The sequence below is a fragment of the Meleagris gallopavo genome, chromosome 10, assembly GCF_000146605.3.
Source record: "Meleagris gallopavo isolate NT-WF06-2002-E0010 breed Aviagen turkey brand Nicholas breeding stock chromosome 10, Turkey_5.1, whole genome shotgun sequence".
NCBI lineage: Eukaryota > Metazoa > Chordata > Aves > Galliformes > Phasianidae > Meleagris > Meleagris gallopavo.
In genome coordinates, this window is record NC_015020.2 from 8901873 (window position 1) to 8923573 (window position 21701).

Here is a 21701-nt window from a genome sequence, read left to right on the forward strand (position 1 = left end):
GAAAAATCCCTTGTTCTACCTCTGCAGATAGTCTTTCTTGGGCAAAATAACCACTTTTAACACATTTGCAAGATAGAGCCACCTAGAGAGTACTCTTCATTTAACTTACTCCTAGATTTTTTTGAGGGGGAAAAAAGGTATTAAAATGTGAATGTATTTGCAAATGAAAGTGGAAGTCCCTACCACTTTTTTTGTTAGTAGAGTACCCTCTAGTGGACAGAGCTATCTTCTCAGAGTGATTCGTTGGGAGGAACACCATCGTTTTTAGAGTAACTGAAATAGTTGGGAAGATGATGAACCTGTGGGAAGTCTGACACTTCCTTTATCACCTCAGCGGTGTCCTCAAAGCTCGCCTACCTCTCCCACCTACTTATGCCAGTCAAAAGAAAGTTATTAGATCACACAGTGAGCATTCTTTTTCTTTATACTTTCGAAATGCCATAGCTACAGAATTACACTTTTTAAAATTTTTACACTTTGATATGGAAGAATTAGGATTTTTTCTGCTCACTTTGTATTAGAAATCACACTACTTAATCCCTGACTGTGATGGCCCTTCTATCCCCTTGCATAGAAAAAGTTCGTAAATATTTTTCCTGTAGTCTCACTTTCAGGCAGCGCTTAGACCATCAGCTTTCTCAGACCAGGGGCCCTAGAACTAAACCAGTTTAGGTTTTGGTTCCAGCTTGGTACTTAGCAATGAATCTCATTCATCAAGAAACTTTCGTTTCTAGCAGACATCTCCCATTTTTTTTTCTAAGATTTAATTTCTCAGAAATCATTTTTCATCAGTTCTCACTTCTGATGTTCAGATGTAAAATAGACAAATTTGTAACTAATCAGCTACACTGTTCAGAGTCTCTTACTGTAGGTAAAACTTCAGTCTTTAAAGTACATTTTAGTCATATAGGCAGAGAGATTGAAACTAGGTCACTGAAATTAGGTTAATGATTACAAACACGCACACAAAAAAATATTTTTTAACATTCTTGACACAAGGTTGTTATGTTTCATAACAGTTTCCCTTTTTTTTTAATTTCCCCCTTCAGTGTCACTTTTTTAATTCTTAAATCGTTGAAAATGCTCTTAATAAAATTCATTCAGGTCCATTTTTAAAAATTCATATGGGCTGTACATTTCACAGACACCAAAGAAAGCCTCATAAGGAGCTTTTGGAGAAGACTGCATAATATTGAGTTAATGAAAAACATCAGATATATCCTACTCCACAGCCCAAACTGAATCAAAATACTTTAAAGCTTACGAAGATTAAAGTGAATACTCAGAATTAATTACACCATGTAACAAGTAGCATGTCATAAGAACCTTATGGAAGGTTTTAGAAAATCATAACTTTAGCCAAACAGAAAATCTAGGGGATGTAAAATGGAAGTCTGACAGATATTGACCAAGTGGAGCATGAGCTTACTGTCAGTAAGGATGGTGGTGGCTGCAGAATAAAATAGCTGGAAAAGGGTACTGACAGCAGAAGGACTGGCATGGAGGAGCTTCTGCAGATGCACAGGTAACAGATGTTTTTGGTTTGAACTGAGGCTCTAATCTCTGGTTGCAGTCTTCGTAACTGAAATTTATTTTGAATGATGGCTGCCCCGTGTGTGTTTGTGTTTTCCGTTGGCTTGACTGTTTTTCCCTCTTGTCCTACGAAATATCTGTTCATACCTGTACAAAATATGGATTCTTAGCAATTTCCCATTTTATAAAAAAGTAGAAAAGATATGTGCACAAATATATCCAGGATTTCTTGCTACATTTTCTACTGTAAAACTATTTTGGAGATTTACATGTGCCTTAATCACCAATATTTTTACTTATAATTTCTAGCTTGTGAACAACCTCCTCCAAGGAGAGTTAAAGAAATACCTACTGAAACATGGGACAACCCTCCCTATCCACATGATACTCTAGTAACGTACAAATGTCGGCCTGGATATATGAAAATAGGACGAATTGTGGTCAAGTGTGCTGATGGAGAGTGGAAGCAACAAGGCAACACGGAATGCAGGAGTAAGTACTGGGAGATTGCTTCCAAAATTTTACAAGTCTAATGTTGATGAAACTTAAAGTCTAAGCAAAATAAAGCACTAATCTATCTTCTGAAGGCAAGTCAAAGAAATTATATTTTTCTCTTTAATTTATTCAACTAGTTCTAAAAGATACAGCTTCTTGGAAGTTGATTGGACTTTTTTGGCATTAAAAAATTATAGAATTTATTTTCCCATGCCTTTTCTTTTAAACTATAAAGGAAAACTCAGATGAGGATAAAAGCTGCTGCTTATTATTTCTGTTGTACCATGTTAAGAGGTTAGAAGTGTCTCACACTTTCATACTGAATTCACTGAAGAAGTGGAAATTAACTATTGTTAGTCAGAAGATACTTTCTATAATGAATGAGTACTAAACACAAATAAGTATTAGGCATTTGAGCTTTTTTCTCCTGTATCTTTCATAGAAAATTTGTCTATCTCAATACAGCTACTTGGCTTAGTTATACAAAATTAAGTTTCAGAGATCAATAGAAATTGTAAGTAAAAATTAATTAATAGACTTGTTGGTAGTTTCTTTTATATTTTAAATTTTGTTGTTGTTGTTGTTACTTTCTTACTTCTAAATGCATTTGCATAAATACTTGGTACACAGAAATCTTTCCAATTATACTAACATTAGCATAGTTTTTTTTAGTTACATATTTTAGAGAATACTGCCACCCTGTGAACTGATGCTGAAACTGGTAAGGTACAGATGGAAGGAAAAAGAGGATGATTTGGTATAGATAATGTGTTCATATTCACTTTTCATTAGAGACCACACTAGATAGCAAAATTTACGATGGAGAGATCTATTTTCTTTGAATCACACTGAAAGAAATTTAGGGCCTACTCAAACATCTCTTATTTGGATTAAAAAAAAATAAAAATAACAAGGATGTTGATGTGTGGCAAGAAATGAGAATGCCTTGTTTGATAGAGACCAGGAAAGACTTCTTCTCATGATGCCTAGTAAAATTTAGCCATGCAATCTATTTTGCAGTCCTTATTATAATATCTAAGGGAGATGAGTGAGAATTATAGGATCATTGATAGTCTGACATGGAAGGACCCACAAGAATCAGAATCCAACCTCTGGCTCCATGCAGGACCACACAAAATCTAAACCCTATGTCTGAGAGAGGTGTTCAGAGCTCCTTGAACTCTGGCAGTTTGGTGCCACGTTCATTGCCCTGGCCAGCACTTGCTCTTGTTAAATTTCACAGGGTTGATGACTGCTCAACCCTTCAGTTGACAAAGATCTTTCTTCAAGGCCTTTCTTTCCTCAAAGGGGTCAACAGCTCCTCCCAGTTTAGTGTTATTTGTAAACTTACACATATACTTTCAAGTTCTGTATTCAAGTCATCTATGACAGAGACCACGTGCTCATTTTTGCAATTCTGTTTTGGGATCCAATTGAGGCCAGACCATAAGAGCAGTCCTAGGGGGAACTTGAGCCACATTACTCCTGTAGCTTCAGATAATCACTCTTTTTTCAGCACAATTCCCATCAGACTGAGGATATTTAAATGCCAGTCATGGACGGCTTCTGCAGTGGGAGATTTGAAACGGTCTGTGTCAGAAGTTATGTGAAAAACTGATGTTACGTTCTGTCTTTAAAATGTGTCATAAAGCTTAAAATGAGATTAGTCTTTTTTAAAGGAGCAAAGGCTCCTAATTTGTTACTTAGATTAAAAGAAGAAAAAAAAAAACTCTTTCTACTATGTTCTTATTGAAAGCAATGACTGAAAAGAAGGTTAATCAAGGTGATGCTGAACATTTTGGATTGAATAGTTGTTGAAAACACACTCTACTAATTAAAAGTGCTACCTTTCACACTTTCAGTCCTCTGTGTGTGGTTAAGTACTTGCTTTTTTACTATTTCTTTCTTCTTATCAGGTAAGCCCTGTGGACATCCTGGAGATACTGAGTTTGGTTCCTTTCAGCTTACTGCTGGAAAAGAGTTTGTCTTTGGTGCCAGAGTTGAATACAGATGTAATGATGGGTAATATTATTTAACTCAATATTAGGAGTTAAGGTTTTAATGTTAAGAGAAGTACTGGTTATAAATTTGTTGTCTGTAAAGCAGCTGTCAACTTGCTCATATTTAAGAATACCAGATTGTTGTTTAACTGAAAATACTGTAATTACAATACTAAACATAACTTTTTCCTATGTCTGGTCGGAAGTTTAGTATTGGAACAACTGTACTTCACACAAATGAAGATGTCATCCCAAGTCTCAGATAAGGCTGTGGCTCAATTATGGCTGCCTGAGTAGAAAACAAAACAAATTGTCTGCCTCAAAGCTGGCTCATGAGTTGACAAGCTATTTCTATTCTAAAATACAACAAACTTCAAACCTCCTTAAATCATTTCTGTGAGTTATGAAAGGAGGGAGTTATTGAAGGAAGATATTTCTGGTAGATTGAGTAACATCTCTTCACTTACTGCTCGGAAGAAATTCTCTTATCTCTCTGTTCATCTTCAATGAAAGCTGCAGCAAGGCAAAAGTATAGTGTTGTGTTTAGGTAAGTATGCTGATAATTGGATTATTTCCTCATGACATGCAAATCAGCTATAACCATAGTACAGTGTTTTAGCCATGATTTTGCAGACTTTGCGTTGCTGGAAGATGTACATATATGAGTTAGGAAATCAATATTCTCCTTAATCTCCTATGTACAGACAGTTCTTCATTGTCATTTTAGACTAACTGTAATCTTCTGAATACATTCCAGACTAAGCAGAAGCAGTGTCATTGTGTCTACAATGCCCTCGAGCCTAAGATAATACTAATTCAGTGAAGCATGGGGTGCATATGGCTTGGGTTATGTCTGATTTTGATGCTGTCCCATGGTTTTCAGTCATACTGGAACACAGGCAACAAGAGATTTAATCTCCTTGCTAATGACTGTGTAAATCACCCTTAGGTTACTTGTTATGTAAACAAAGCTTGATGTCTCTGTAATGAAGTTAATGTTTTACCGATTAGAAAGCTACTTTATGAACGTTATTTTTTGTATTTTTACCGTATGCGAGTAAAAGAAATAAAAATAGGGAAGATGAGCAGGAAAACTGTGGATTTTTTTTTAATCATGTTTTGGTTATTCTATACTAGAATATCTGAAATCTGCTTCCCTTGTTTCCAAAGCAGCAGCACTGCTAAGACTGTAATTTTTTTTTATTTATTTATTTATTTATTTTTAAGATACCGAATGCTTAGCCAAAAAAATTACCGTGAGTGTCTCGCAGAGGGATGGAGCAATGACATCCCCCACTGTGAAGGTAAATAGAAATTGACATTTCATTCCTTATGAAACTGACTTTTTATCTGTTTGATTCTATCTAGAACTTGTCTATGATTTCACTACTCTCTGTGGCACTTCTATTGTCTATTGCGACTACTGTGATCGCTTATGTTGTAAATAACTATTCAAGAACATTCACTAATTAAACTCCTAATATTAATTTGCATAGATGTACATATGTCTAAACTCAAGTTATGCAGAATGAAACTCATACAATATCCACTCAGATTTTTAATCCAATAATTATTCAAACTTTTACCAAAAATCACTCACAAAATTGAGTCTTGTCACTCCCAGACAGCTTAAATCTCTACCTCATGTACAGACTCTATATATAGAGTAAGTATCTGCAAAACATATTCATAAAAGTCAGCTGGGATAAGACATTTTACATGTATATTTATATGTGTATTTGTAGCTTATTTTGTCCTCCATCCTTAGGAATATTCTGTCCGTTAAGATTTTGTTAGAAGTTTGACATTAGTAAGAAATAAAGAGAATAAAAGACCCAGTCTTCAGACCTGAATAGACTGGATGGCTTAGATACTACTTAGTTACTGAATTTGGAAACCTTTTCACCAGTTTCAAACCTGTGTGATTATGGAAGTAATCATCCTTTCTCCCCAGAGATAACTTATAACTTTTTAAAAGTAATTTGTAGTATTAGATATGTGAGTTTTGATGTTTCCTAACAGCTGGTCTCGGGTATTCTATATTGAATTTACTGGAATTTGAGTGTCCTTAAATTTAGGCATACAGCTAGTTCTCTGCTTAATTCAGAGCAATGGCTCCAATATTTTTCGTCACATCTTGCCAACGTATTGCAATTCCTAAGTCCTCATAAACTTCTTCGCTTGTGACTGAGGAGTTTTTACTCTGTTGAAAGCCAGCAAATAGTATTAGAATACATTACAAATCTGTACACTTGTTAAAAATGCTTAAGGTAATCACAGTGATTTATCTATATTTTAACTTGTTCTGTGTGTCAATTTATTTTAGTGAGTAGGCCTCAAAATGATTGTTTTTCCCTTTGGTTTATTTGTTTTGTTTTGTTTTCCAGTTGCAAAGTGTTTACCTGTAAAAGCACCAGAAAATGGAAGAATAGTTGTAAGTGGTGCATTTGAGCTAAACCGAGAGTATTCCTTTGGCCAGGTCATAGAGTTTGAATGTAATGAACATTACAGGCTTGTTGGATCTAAAGCAATACATTGCTCTTCTAATGGAAGATGGGATAGTGATGTACCTCAGTGCCAAGGTAAAACACAATTATCCATAAGAAACTTTATTCTCATAGACTTCTAGAAACTGGTTACAAAGCTTTAATTTTATTCCACAGCAATTAAGCGTAGGTTGCCTGTAAACAGTCTCTATTGTATATTTGCAGAAATACAATAAGAAAGTAAAATCAGAGAGCATTGTATGTATCAGTACAGTTGTAGTGGACCACCTGTTCCACATTTTCACTGCAAACTGTGGTTTTCCAGGCCGCACTCAATTTCTTTGAAACTAACTTCAGTATAAAATAGATAATATAAAATTTATATATATATAAATTACATAAATATATAATAATCTATAAAAGATTCAGTCACTTCAGTGTTGATTTAAGCAGATTCGTTATCTTCTTGACCCTATCACTGGACCAGCTCCAGAATGTCTATGACTTTCTTCTACTGGGGAGGTTAGACCTGGACAGAATACTCTACGTGCAGTTTCACTAGCGCTGAGTAGAGTAAAGTGAACTTAATCACACGTGCTAGCACTATTTGTAGAATATAGTGATTTTTATTAAACAAAGACAATTCCGCTGAGATTTATTTCATTCTAATTATAAAATAAATACAGCAAAAAAATCTAAGATAACCCTCTGGTGTCTTGCTCTGTGACCTAGGAAACAAAATCTTATATATTAGCTGGCTTTATGAATTCAGATTTTAGAAAGTGCAAAATCTTGGTGATACTCTGAGTTTGGCAAGAAACTGAGAATGCTGATTTTTTTCTATAGATAGCTAGGTATCCTAGTGTCAGTTTAAAGAACATTTAATGTTTTTGTTTTTTTTTTTTTTCTGGCAGTGCTATAATTTTATTGATTATCTGCTGAATATGAGAGAGCTTTAGATTTGCTGGAAATTACAAGGAAATGATGAGAAAAATGAAAAAATCTTTAATTTCAGCTAGCCTAGTTGCTTAGTTTAGAACATCCCTTATCTTGTAAACAATTCTAAAAGCAATTAAAAAATGAATCATAGCCCTAAAAGCTGTCTTATGAATCAGTTTGTTACTGCCGCTGTGCTACAGCATACTTGGCACCCACAATCGTGTCACTGAAGAGTTCTCAGTTAAGTTTCACACAGTTTCTGAGTGCAAATGTTTTTATTGATATAATTTCTATAAATTCAAAAGGAAAAAAAAATCCCACTGATTTTTATTCCAATAGGGATTTATTCTCAGCAAATAAGAACGTATAAAATTATATGAATTTATGGATTTTGTTTTTTTCAACTTCAGATATTATTTGTAGTGTGCCATCAATTCCAAATGGAAATGTACGCTCCTCGCAGAAGACTTACAAGGAGTCTGAGCAACTGCATTATGTCTGTAACAAAGGATACACGTATGGAGAACGAGCAAATGTACAATGTACTGAATCTGGATGGTATCCAACCCCCTATTGCACCGGTCAGCCTTTTCCTTAAGTTGTTTTGGGAGTAATTTCTGAGACTGCCAAATGTTAGTTTGTTCATAAAAAATAATAATTTCATCCACATCTGACTAATATGCCATGAAGATCTGGCAGGACTAAGAGTTAAAACAGCCAAAGAACCTAATATTTGTTTTTCATGAAGAGGCATGGCAAAAATAGTTAATTCAGCCTTTCATTACTCAAGCGTAGGAGCATGGGACTAGGAAAATAGAATTTCTTGTATACCGTATAAATAGATTGATGCTGAAATACTGGAGCATTAGCAGTTACAGAAAGGTACCGTGTTCCTTTTTATTCTGAAAATCTGGACTAGTGGAGAAAACATAGCAAATGTTCTATTGAGTTAGAAAGAATTCCTAACTTGAACAAATAGAAAGGATAATACTGAATCTCACTGCCTCCTACAAGATACAGCAAAAATGTTTTAGCAAAGGAATGGAAAAAATCAGACACTAAAAAGATTATTTAAGCAAGCAGGATGGGGAAAAAATGTTAATATTGGAAAAAGTAAAACTAAAGGAAGAATCCAAAATTTTTAGCGGCGTGGAAAAATTCAAAATCAGCTTCTCAGAGTAGTAATAACAGTTACAGAAGTCCTCCTTTCTTCACATCAAGACATCTTCAGTGAAGTCCAAGTTTACTGGGTTTAACATTAGCATAGCTAGTGAAAGTCAGTTTTTGTATCATTTGGCTACAGCACTTAAAGAATTCAATTAGAACTCTAATTTCCACGAAATTGTACACCATGTCCTAGTTGAATTAATTTGATGTAAAACTGGGGAAAATCTTTAGTGCCTTGAATCATGTTCAAGAAGTTGACAAAGGATGCCTTAAACTGAAAAAATACATTGGCAGCAGGGCAGTGTTATAGGATGTTATGTACTGCCCACCTTCCTGGGACCTCTTCCAGAAAGACCTCTGTAGAAGTAAAAAGTAGTCAGCCTTATTGCTCATTTGGTTCTTGAAATTTCTGTTTCAAGATTTGTAATTATACTAATTAATATTCATTTCCTATGGTTTAGCAACATGCTAACCTTATCTTTGCCCCAAGAAATCTGTATTTGACTGTTAATGTATGCAGTTTTAGTCAATGTACTATGTAGATAAGAACTATATAAAAGCATTTTTTCAATTCCCACCTATTTTTCTCTTTCCGTGTAGAAGTTGTATGCTTTCCTCCAACATTTCGCAATGGAAACTTTAGACCTCAAAAAGACAGGTACATAGAAGGAGCTACAATCACGATAGACTGTGATTCTGGATATCGTTTTAGCACACTGACTGCCAAAAACGTAGCAAAATGCACCAGCAATGGCTGGGTGCCTGCTCCAGGTTGTATTGGTAAGTAGCTCTCATGAACGAAGACACAGCACGCATAATTGTTATTTTGGAAATATCTCAGTGAAAAAAGACCTCGAGAAAAATCTTAAGAAACATAGGAAATAAAAATGCTTACTCATTGTGTTTCTTAGTGTTATGAAGCTTACTGTGATGATGTGGAAAAAAAACACTAAAAAATATTGGTATAATCTAAATTCACACTGTGTTTATGAACATGGCTATTATCTGTCACTGTATCTGTGAAACTGTGTTAATTTGCAATAGCGGGCTCCCAAACAGGAAGATCTGTGGTACACCTGCAGATTAGCGGGTCAGCCAAGTTAACAAGATACAATGAGTGTTTAAGTATCTAAACCAAAGCACAGATTGCAAGGTATGTTTAACCGTGGTTACCGTAGCTTTAGTTATTTACTTACAGTTGTGTGTTAGTATGTAAAGAACTTCATTATAATCTGTCAAACAGCAAAACAAAATATTCTCAATTGATTATGAGGTTGGGTTTTTTGCTTCAATTTTTCATAACTACAATTATATTTTTGCCCAATATGTGCAGTATAAAAACAAAACTCAGCAATTAATTTCGTAATTTGTTAATCTTTGATCTTTTGTCATTAAAAATAATTTTTTTTAAAAAAGCGTAGAAAACAGAAGGAGATGAGAGAAGTCAGATGAAGTCAGTCATGTATACGAACCTTTGGATAAGAAAATACGATCTATTCAAGGAAAGTACATTGTTCTTATAGAGAATAATCATTTCTCTATTTGTGTGTTCTGAAACTGAGTTATTTTCCTCAGACCACCTCATTCATTGTCGAGTGGTCTATTCAGAGGATGACCCCTCTTCCTCCACCATTTGTGCTTTAGGTCAGGGCATTTCAGGAGAAACTATCTGCTGTGGTCAAATGGGACACCCTAGTTAAACTCTGGGTGAAAGGTGCTAGGAACCTTCCCATTTTATCTCAACTTGCCCCTGAAAATCTCTTTTGAGGAACTGAGAAAGCAAAATTAAAAATCACAATGGTTTTTAAAAAATAGAAAAAAAAAAAAAAGAAAAAAAAAGAAAAAAAAAAAAGAGTAGCTAATAAGAACATTTGATGTAAGATCCTAGAAGTGACAAACGTAAGTGGTAACGGGTGCCACTGCAATTTTTAGAGTCTGTAGTTCAGTGTCTATATCTGAGCTAACTGGCTTACATCTCTGTCAATATGGTAAATTTAGTTGGAGCCCTCTGAAGTAACTGTCATCTTAGCATAGAAGAAATACTTACGTTTAGTTTCAAGAATCAGTGTATGGAATCCACTGAGAAGATACAGGGTTTCTGTTGGTTGCAATGTAAACAGGCAACCAGTATAGCTATAGACACTAAGGAAGAATTCAAAAGCACTGTGCAGTTGTTCCCATACTCCACGGAATCTACCAGTGTGTGTTGTCCCTGTTCTGTTAGTTACAGAAAGCACTCCATGAAATCGTATCTGGACTAATATTTAGAACTTTGTATGCCGTGCTTTTTGTTGTGCATATGTTGATATTATTGCTATTAAATTCTTTTTAAAGAGAAACCATGTGACTACCCAGCTGTAGATAATATCATGTTGAGTAGAAATTGGCAACAGAACTACTTTCCAATGAGGATTGGGCAGACTATTTACTACGGCTGTCGTCAAGGCTACTTAACCCCAACTGAACAATACTGGATTCAGATAGTCTGTTCTCCAGGGGGCTGGAAGCCAGAGCCACAGTGTCTCAGTAAGTACATTTATAAAATATGCTTAATTCTGTTTTGGTTATTAATGGTCTGTGCAGGAGAAATTGCACTGTACAGCTTAGCAGCTTATTAAATTTTAACTGCTTTAGCTGACCCCTGGAGCTGCAGACTGTTTTCCCATCTTCTTGGCTTAAACAATCACCTGATAAATTGACACTACAAAGTGAATAAGTTTGAAATTAAACATTTTGATTTGGGTCATTCTTTACACCTACAGCTATCCCTGAGATTTAGAAAAATTAAGGAGAGTAAGAATTAGGATATGCTTTTCCTCTCTAGTGTCCAGGTCACACGCATGCATCTGCTTTCTTTTGTACACACAGTGACACATACAGATAAATTCCATGTAAATATATTCTTCCTTTAGTGGCTTGGGTGCATTGTCTAGAGGTTATTATCTGAATCCACTGCCTTGTCCTTTGGGATAACTTTTGGGGAAAGGTGAAACACTTTTGAAAGCTGAGAGTAAGAATATCTGCAATAAGAGATCAAGATACACTGAATTAATCATTCAACTATGGGAAAAAAATTTAAACCAGTGAGCTGAGGACTTGTCTCATAACCCAGATCTTCAGTCACAGTGCAGTTCCTACCTACCAATAGAACCTGAAGAATCAACTAAAGGTTGAATTTTCTCCTGTTGTCCTCGGTGGAAAGGAAATCAATGCAGGGAATGAGCAGAGTTGTGCCCAGTGGAAACAACCAGTTACTCTCATAACACAACCACAACATTCCTTCCGTCTGTCTAAGTTCTTGGGATACAGGATGCTGTAGGGACAGCATGCTTAGCCATTGATAAATTCTCTAGGGCCGGTTTGAGAAGCTGATATACTTGCACAGGGACAGTAAAATTGCCTGGGATCAAATGCCTAATGTGTCTCAGCACACGCATCAAAATTTGAGAGACTTAGCAGAGCGTAACAGACTTGTTGTACATGACACTAGAGGCAGTGAAGTTAGCCAACCTTGTTTATTAACTACAGTAAGGACTTTAGTTTACTAGGCCAGTTCTTAGTGCTTCATGAAGCTCCTGTTTTTGTGATACAGCGATTACAGGGTGGTGAAAGGAAACATGCTTTTATTCAGGTTTGAACACTGATGTCTTTTGGGGATAGATACAAGAGTAGTAGGAGGCTTTTTTGGTAACTCTCTTCCCAGGAATTATTTTACTACAGTTTTGGCTGTTTTTATTAATGTGGTTAAATGTACTTACTTTTCTTCTTTAGAAATATGTGATGTCAGGTATCTGGAAAATGGTGTTATGCAAAGTAATTGGAGAAGATATTACAAAGAAGGTGAAAGGGCTAAATATTTCTGCAATACAAATTATCGTACTGACAGTGAAGATGGTGAAATTACTTGCACAAAGAATGGCTGGTCACCTACTCCAAGATGTATCCGTAAAGGTGAGTATGCTTATTTTTTATCACAGTTTCTAACTGAAACCAATAAATCTATGATTATATCACCCATGTTAATCACTCACCACTAATTAGAGCAACTCTAAGTCTAGGTGCCTTTGTACAGCCTATCTGTAATTTCTTGTCTCTTTTCAGTCTCTAGTTATGCTACTTGATGCCTGTTTCTCCTGCTTGCTATCCAGTTGACATCATACTGGAAGGAGGGAGGAATGGGAAAGTTACCTCTCCTAGAACTGTTTCCAGCTTTTGAATCTGACTTGCGCCAAGCCTGAAATTGCTGGAATGTCTCACCAGAATTATAAATTCCTTAGATAATGATTTTATGCACACGAAAGAAATAACCTACTTCCCATCTCTCAGACTGTCAGAGCATTTTTTTAGAAAACAACTCCAGCATGAAAGAGACACCTGTGATGAATGTTCTCAACAGCCACTCGCTAATATTTTGGCATAGCAGTGAGGAAGCAAAATAAAACTGTGATTTCTATTGTTAGCCAGTAGTGGACATTACTGCAATAAACATCAACAAATTATCAGTGAACCTTAAACTTTTGAAATGGTTGCACTGAAGTGTCATTAACTCTGCTACCAACATTCAAATTCATCTTGCAGCATTTCTCAAAGGCTTTGTATGTCTTATCTTTATCTTTATTTATTTGAATCTAATGTGCCATTGTTGCTATTTCTTATTGTGTTCATTTTTTGAAATGAAGGAACTCTTTGCAGAATGATTTATTAGTGCACAATTCAGTATGCTACAGAAGTTTTCTCCCAGATACAAGGCCATAACTTCTAAACAAGAGGATGGATTTCCACCCAGTTAGACTGGCTCAAACAAGGTTTTCCAAGTGATGTGAAATCAGGCACGACAGTGAGTCCATCTGCACTGGTGGTTTACTGTGCAAGATGGGATCCTTTGTTATGAATTTGCTTAGTCCTGCAGTACGTGCACTCTGAGGGATTTCTCTTTAATAGAACTAAGATCTTAGCTGCATATGATGATGATCTCTGGAGTGTCCCACTTGCAATAGAGTCATAAAGTCCTCCTGATGCATGCACAATGCACGCCTAACAAGAATTTTGTTTCTGCTGAAAACCAAGTGCGGCCATATAGTCTTGGAATCTTGAAGAACAGTTACAAATGAAATTCCTGCCCAGCCTTGCGCCAGTTGGTAACACTGAATTCTGACTTTTCAGGCTTTGGTTGGATCCCAGGAAAGGGACCTTAATGGAGAGGCAGAAATAATCGTGCTCTTAAAAATGTTCTAAATCCTACTGCTGTCTTCATTTGTCCTCCTTATTCTAGATATTACATGTATGTCATTTAGCAATGAGAAGGAATTCTGTTTTTCTCTTTCAGAAACATGCCAGTACGTTGATCTGACAAACGGCTATTTCTTGAAGAATAAGGCAACATTTGATATAGGGGAAACAGTCACCTATAGGTGTTACAATGACTTTGTAACTCCAGAAAGACAAGAAATAGGAGAGATACAATGTCAAGTGGCTGGCTGGTCTCCACCTCCCAAGTGCATCCGTGAGTAGCATGCAGAGTTCCTTGCTGCTGCCACTGGTAAAAATGAGATTTCCTACGTACTCTGATTTTCTTCATCTGTACTGGTATAGTTTTCTTACTGAATGGAAGGAGAGTCAAAAAGAGGACTGAGCCTCCAGAGAGGAAATTTTCTGAGGCTCCAAGAAATAAAGAGGGAAAGCAAAAGTGAGTAAGCAGGAAAAAGTATTTCCTGTCTTCTAGGTGAGCTACCTTTTTGGACCCTCAGTGGTATGAAGTATGTTGTCATTGACCTTTCCAGTGATTTTAATTGATACAAGGTGCATGCACACAAACTTAATCCCAGTTCTTCCATCTTGTTGTCAGGAACAATTTGTGACAATTGTCAGGGACAATTTGTGAAGAAATGCCTATGAGCCAAGGGATCATGCCTTCATGATCTTCTTTTAAAAGTGAGCAGACTAGTGAGAAACAGGTTTCATTATTTGAAGAGAGATTATCATTGTGCATAAAAAAAGATTAGGCTGTACTTTCTACCCTGGGGCTAGAAACTACATTTTTAAAAAAGACCGGAGTGCTTTCTCATGAAAATACTTTCACATTCTTGTTGACTTTCTCTGAGAATTCCTATCCTTTCCTGAACAGGAGTATAGGATAAAAAAGAAGATAATTGATCTTCCAGGGTCACAATGCCAAGGCTTGCCATTTTGACCAACTTTAGCTAATATTTTGTCTTATACTTTAGTTTCAGACTACGTTTACCCAGGATTTTATTTATTTATTTATTTTCTGATGCCCTCACAAATGTTTATGGGCAAAATACGTAAAATTATTTGATATTACATCATTAAAATAAGAAGAAATAGTAGAAGGAAAGGAAGATGAATACAATAGATATTCTGTGAATACACTACCCATGATATTCTACATTTACATGCTGACATTACAGAACTTCTATTGTTTTAAATATCCCCAGTCATTCCGTAGAACCAGCACACACTGCAGTACAGAAATGGTGGCTCCAAAGAGCAAATGTCTGGATCGCCAGGTGCACTAACTTTGTTTCATTTTACAGAATTCTGTAAAACACCACAAACTCGTGTTTTGACTGACTGTACAACGAGAAAAATATACCTGCCTGGAGATACACTTGAGTATGCGTGTCATGAGCAATATCACACTGCAGATAACATGCCGACTGGTACTACCATGTGTGGTGTAAATGGTGAATGGAAGCCAGCACCGCAATGTGTCGGTAAATACATTTGTACTCACTAAGCATTGTAACTATACACACACTGTGAAGTTTTATTCATTCCTGTGCTTTTGTTCTAATCAGTGTTAAGTGATGATAAGAGTGTGGCTGCCTCCGCCCGCCTCTTGGACCCAGCGCCTCTCCTGCCTGGCTGCTGGAGTGCAGCCCAGCATACCAGGGAGAGGGGGTCTCTGCCCAGACCCAAGGGCTGCAGCTGTCACTTCCATCTTAATGGGTTCAACTACTAACGAAGCTGAGCACAAACCCCAAAGGCTCACAGACACGGGGCTCTGACACAGCCACACAAGATGCCACAGACAGGAGGCTGCCTTCTACAGCGCTTACGTACAGAACTCAAGTAAAACATAAACATAGACCAGCTATGTCCTCTTTCTTCCTCCTCGCCAGCTGAAAGAGACAGAAGTTTACCAGCAAAGGCACAAATGCAGCACTCTGGGTTCTCAAGCATGCATGCATTCGCTCACCTCCCTCACACCGGTGTTCCTCTAGTAGCTGGTTTTTGGGATGCCATCGTAGCTGAAATTTAAAGACTCCCACTGGCTGCAATAGCTGGCACCTGAAGCCAGGAGTGCCTACTCCCTTGGTCTGATTTAAGGAGCCGGCAACATTTATTCACACATATACAGGTCTCACCAGTAGCTCGCACCCAGACCTTGCTGCACGCAAACACATGCAGTAGAATTGAGAGTATGCAGCAAGATAGACAAGAAAAGATGTAATAAGAAGATAAAAGATGACAGGCTGGACTGTGGTAGTCAGGCTCAGGCCTCAACTAGACGAGCATACTGACCTGCACAGTTGTTCGCTTGACAATTTTATGCCTTTTTCTGATTATCCCATTTGTTGTTTTCTTTGCTCCTACTTCCCTCTGCGTGTCTTTTCGTGGACTTGTGTAGCTGTGCTGATTTCCACACCACTCCTTATCTGGGGTCCCCCTAGCTCATGGTCTTATCAGCTGCAAAGTCTAGATTGATCATCCCAAAAGCGGTGCCTGTATTTTCCTGATATCCAATCAATTAATATAACTGGGAGGCAAGTTTCTTGTCATTGTCTCCATGCTTGTTTTGTCAGATCTGTGTTTCTGTATATTTAGGTTCTTGTTTCCCACTTTTTCATTAGTAGTAGCTCATATATTTTTTGTAGGTTTTGCAATATACCGTGGAATATTCTTTCTTCGCAGCAATAGAATGTGAACTGCCAGAACTGTCCAATAGAGTTGTTCATCCTGCAAAAAGCAGATACTACAATGGAGATGTTGTGAAATTCAGCTGTATAGATAATCATGTAAGAGTGGGCCCTGCTTCTGCTCAATGCTATTACTTTGGATGGTTTCCATCACCGCCAACATGTAAAGGTAACTCCTCTGTTGACTTTATTGTGGTAGGATATGTATGCAAATACTTCGGTCCTGAAGACTTTTGAGGGCACCTTCTATAAGTCAGTCTCGCACCCAGGAACAATTATTGCATTGTCATCTCTAAAAGGGCGAGCATTGGTCTTCCTCAGATCATTTGTTAGTGTTCTGCTGTTTTATGTGGAAGAAACCAAACAGTTGAATTTTCAGTGTTCGCTTTTCAGCATGTCAAAACATGGAATGTATCTAGAATATCTGTCTGGTAACCAGGCCACATGTTTTTCTTGTTGTCTTTATCCTGTTAGCTTCACTTAAATGGTTTGCACAAAACTTCACTCAGATTATTAAGTGTAAAATACTGCTTATCCAAAAAGGCATGAATAGGGTGCAATATGGCTGCCAGAAATGATTTGAGTACAACCATCTCTTCCTGCACCCTAAATAACTTTTGCCATTGCCTGGCATTGACACTCATCAAAGACTTTTTCTATGCTATTTTCTCTGATCATGTGACATTTAAGGGGGAAAAAATGATTTTGGAGATGACACACAGCTGAACCCAAGGGTTCACTTTCACCCAAACTTGGTGAAAGTTTTTTACTACAAATTTCCTCAAATTTCATCCTGTAGGATTGTTTCCTGCAGAAGGGAAGATATGTGCCCCTACTCTTCTCACTATGCTGATGACAGAGCACAACTTGGTGGAATCTGAAAATAATTTTAGACTATGCCTTCCACGAGGAAGATCAAAATGACAAGGGCATTTCAAATTTCTCACCCTCTTCCTTCCTGCTTATTAAGTCACTTATGTTGTTGCCTTTCATGCCCTCATTCTTTTCACTCACATTTTTGCATTTGAAAACAAGTGTGTTTTATGTAGTTGACTCTTTAGCTCAAAACATATTAAGCTCTCTTAGCAGGCGTTCACTCCATCAAATGTGAATTCTTTTAATGTACAGTACATAGCACTGTATGGATGAATAGCGTGTCATTGTTACTTGTAGAATATTTGCTTTTTTATTCTGTGAGAATACTGTAACACAGGTAAGTGGAGTTGATGCCCATGTAACGCTTTTCTTCCATTAAAAATGGATTGATTTCATGAACCGCTTATTTTACCATAGCTGGAAACTGATGGTGCACAGAAGTAAGAGAGAAGATTGAGCCAGAGTAACTCATCTCTGTGAGCTCCACGCCAGCATGTATCTAAACAGTCACAGGCATAAAATAATGACCTGTTTAACCTTTTCTATATCTCTTTTTTAATTTTAAGCAATAAATTAGTTGCTGTTGTTGTTGCACTTAATATGCAAGCGTGCTAACAGTCCTGACTGCAGTGTATATTTTTGATCTCTTGATTTCAGTGAATCCCAGAGGCTGTGGACCTCCACCTGAAGTTACCAATGGAAATGTTACTGGCAGCTTTCTGGAATGGTATCCTAATGGGAACAGAATGGAATATGAATGTGACACTCAATTTAAATTGGTCGGATCAAAGGAAATAGAATGTTTGGATGGGGAGTGGTCATCTCCTCCTTCTTGCATTGGTAATCTACTTTCTATTATGTATGTAAAACTATGGTGATGCAATACAAAGATAATCAAATGTGAAGCGAATTAGCTATAGCCATCTGTCCACTAGGAAAAAAAAAAATTGCTTCTATAGTAAAAACAAGAAAAACCTTGTGTAGCTGTTGTGGAAACTTCTTCAGTGAAGGATTCCTCAGATACCGCTCCCTCTGTTTTTCACAGAGCTTGTGAGAATATAATCACTTCCACAAGTATCTATTTTATTGAACTGTTCAGGAGATTCTGAAGCTAACTGTGGTGGAGGTCTGGAAACAAGCAGAGAGGGATGTGCCATCACGTGGATATCTTTCCTTAGAAATGGAGCTAGAATCCGTTAGCAAACTTCTTCAGTATTACAGAGATCTCGAAAGTCTTGCAACTCCCTTGGGAAAACTGGTAATCTCTGGCTTCTGGATTCTGACACATCTTCCAAAAGCAACATTGATGTTTAAAAACTGTATGACTGCTCACATTTTTTCAATACTTGATCTGCAGAGAACAGGTTTTTTGCACAAACTGAGAAGTGTGTGATCTAAGCTTCAGTGAAGAACTTTTCAAGTCCAATTTCTGAGTTTGCCCTGGGTCTTCCTTTTCCTCCAGTGAAAGACAGTTTTATGCGCCTGTTCGGTTTACATCCCCTTTTCCTTCCTCACAAGGACTACTCATACGCTGCACTCATCTTTGCAAGCCACTAACCTTCATTGTCCCTAGCACGGCAATGATGGCAGCCCACAGCAAGAACTACGGTTACCACACAGAGGAGACAAATCTGCAGCCCTCTAATCAATTCTAAATGATATTAGACAGTTCTTGTAGTAATACTAATTGAAAGTGTACATTACGATTATGTAGGTGCATGATTGAATGTAATTTTTGATCGACCAGAATAAAGGATCCAGATGAGTTGGATTAACTGAAGGTTTTCTTACACTTTAGGATTCATGTACATTTGTAAAACTGTTTGAGAAATTTACCTTAGCTGAAATGTCTCATGGAGTACGCCCTGGAGTTGTTGGTGATGTAAAAGAAAGAAATTTAGTCAACTGACTAAATTAAAGATGTACCCCAGCTGTTTAGAAGGTTATTCAAGACATTTAATTAATGGGAGCAGATTTTACTCTCCAAATGCAAAATGAATTATTTTATCTAAGTTCTTTTGGATACTCACATGCGACATCAATACTTTGTGGAATATTTCTGTTCTTTTCAACAGAAGACAAAATGCCATGTGGATCACCTTCTTCTATCCCGAATATTGTTCTTCAGCAGCAATATCGAGTCCAGTTTTCTCATGGCGAGGAAGTAACCTATAGATGTAAGCAAGGCTCTGGGAATGCTAGCAGAATGAGAACAAAATGTCTTAATGGGGAATGGAAGCCTTCACCTCTTTGTAATGGTAATCTTCCGTATTTCTGTAATATTTCAGTTATGAGTTTAACATTGTAGTCATGGTTTCAAGGACTTCGGGAATCAATACGTAGCTTGAGGTACTATAGTTTCTCACATCTCAACTAAATGTTTTTTTCATTTCCTCCTCTTTTAAACATTAACATAACATATCCTTCATCCTGGAAAGACTATGTAGCTACACATTTGTAAACACTCTGAGTAGTTTTGGGGAAAGGAATGGATGGTTACACAGTGGTTAAAATCCAATATGGATTTTAATGTCCTTCGTATACAGTGATCCTACTGTAGTAGTTTCGTACTCATTCTCCTGTGTTTCCCAGCAATAAGGACCCTTCAGAAACTTCAGACATACCAGCAAAAAAGTCACGTGCATGTTGTGTTAATTAAATGAAGATTTATATCTCTGGAAATCAGAAAAAAATATTAATTATTAGCCTCAGTCTGCTGGTTTTACCTTATCCTTGTCATTTTTATGTAGATTAGTCCATTTCTGGTCACTAGTTTTCTCTCTTTTTTTCTCATACAGTTTCACAGTGTATAAACTTTTAAAAGCAAGCTATCTAAAACAAACCTTCTGCCTTAAGAGGAAAAGATGCATTGGAGTCAGTGATTTTGTTTATTAAAAAAAAAAAATGATAAAAAGTGATGTTGTATAAGAAAGTGTCTTGGCTGTCATAACTTAGTCTGAGACTTTAACAAAGATCGATATGATATTATTAGTACTATGTTATTATGTATTATTATATTAGTAGTATTATATTATTAGGAATCGTATTCACTTATTATATTATTAGTTCTCCCTTTCTTTAGAAGTGATTTTTTTATTTATTGATGATATGGATACATTTTAACTTCATTTACAATTATTTTGAGGACTGTATCTGGCACAAAACACAATCTGCTTAGCTTTCACACGCAGCTCCCGGGAGCCTTCTCTTCTCCAAGCTAAACAAGCCCAGTTCCCTCAACCTTTCTTCATAGAAGAGGTGCTCCACCTCTTAAGGAATCTTAAGAGTTACTTCAAACCACAGTAGTTAAACAAAAAACAAAAAACACAAACAAACAAAAAACACTTTCATGTGGATAAGCATTAGGAAAATGATGACTTCTTCGTTATGAATGCGTACATACATATTATCTGAACCAAATCTATTCTTTAACTACTTGTGTTGATTTTCTTCAGCCCCATCTCATCAGTGTGTACCTCCAGAGGATATTGTGGTTGTACGCACTAATTCTCTCAGGAAAGCAAAGGAGACTGAGCTGTATTTAACGTATAAATGTAAGCAAGCTGACAGACAATTGAAACAGGCAACTTGTGTGTCCGGAAAATGGTCTCCAGAAATTCAGTGTACAGGTATGATTTTAGATTTGCATACAATTTCTTCTTTTTTGTATGCATGGTAAATGCTTGTTATCAAAGATTCTTAGCGTCTCTGTGCCACTGATCAGTAACAGAAATGCTTACATTCTTGTGTGTATACATGTGTGTGTGTGTATATATATATATGTAGATATAATTACATTGTCATGTGAACTAATTAAGGAAATTGTTGGAACAGCAAACTAAATTTAGAAACTCTATTTAGTGAAGCAGACTTATTAGTATCTACTCTGACAATGGAACCATTGTCACTGTCACTTTTGATGTGAGAAAAGTTCAAAGATCTTCTATTGCTGAGTTTTCTTTTTTCCCTCCCCCCCCCTTTCACTCCTCCCCCAGTGTAATGGAAAAGAAAGGCTACCAGTTCATGATAGGAAGGCAATTTTGAGAGAGAAAAAGACATTCATGGTGGGAGCACGCTTTCTGTGAAAACATGTTGAAAGCATTTAAGCATCTGAAAGCAGCTCTAGCGTTTTTCAAGCAGAGCAAAATGATCATGGTACTAGTTAAAGCTTGAGACAGCTATTGAAGAGATGTCTACTGCCAGTGTTTTCTTAGCTGTTGGTTACTACTGCAATCTATGATGAACTGTTACATTTCATCTTCTGT

The 21701-nt window shown here is 36.7% G+C and overlaps 1 protein-coding gene across 1 annotated transcript in view; it reads left to right on the forward strand.

Moving 5' to 3' along the window:
* The first annotated feature begins 1846 nt into the window (after positions 1-1846).
* The window catches only part of CFH (complement factor H), a 28418-nt gene continuing 8563 nt past the window's right edge, over positions 1847-21701 (forward strand). The window contains exons 1-14 of the mRNA XM_010715670.3: positions 1847-2025; positions 3945-4050; positions 5256-5332; positions 6416-6610; positions 7864-8034; positions 9221-9400; positions 10955-11146; positions 12392-12571; positions 13947-14123; positions 15175-15354; positions 16556-16729; positions 18094-18276; positions 19512-19694; positions 20892-21065. Of these exons, the coding sequence (XP_010713972.1) occupies positions 1953-2025; positions 3945-4050; positions 5256-5332; positions 6416-6610; positions 7864-8034; positions 9221-9400; positions 10955-11146; positions 12392-12571; positions 13947-14123; positions 15175-15354; positions 16556-16729; positions 18094-18276; positions 19512-19694; positions 20892-21065 (2245 nt within the window). The 5' untranslated portion in view covers positions 1847-1952. The remainder of the gene's footprint in view (positions 2026-3944; positions 4051-5255; positions 5333-6415; positions 6611-7863; positions 8035-9220; positions 9401-10954; positions 11147-12391; positions 12572-13946; positions 14124-15174; positions 15355-16555; positions 16730-18093; positions 18277-19511; positions 19695-20891; positions 21066-21701) is intronic.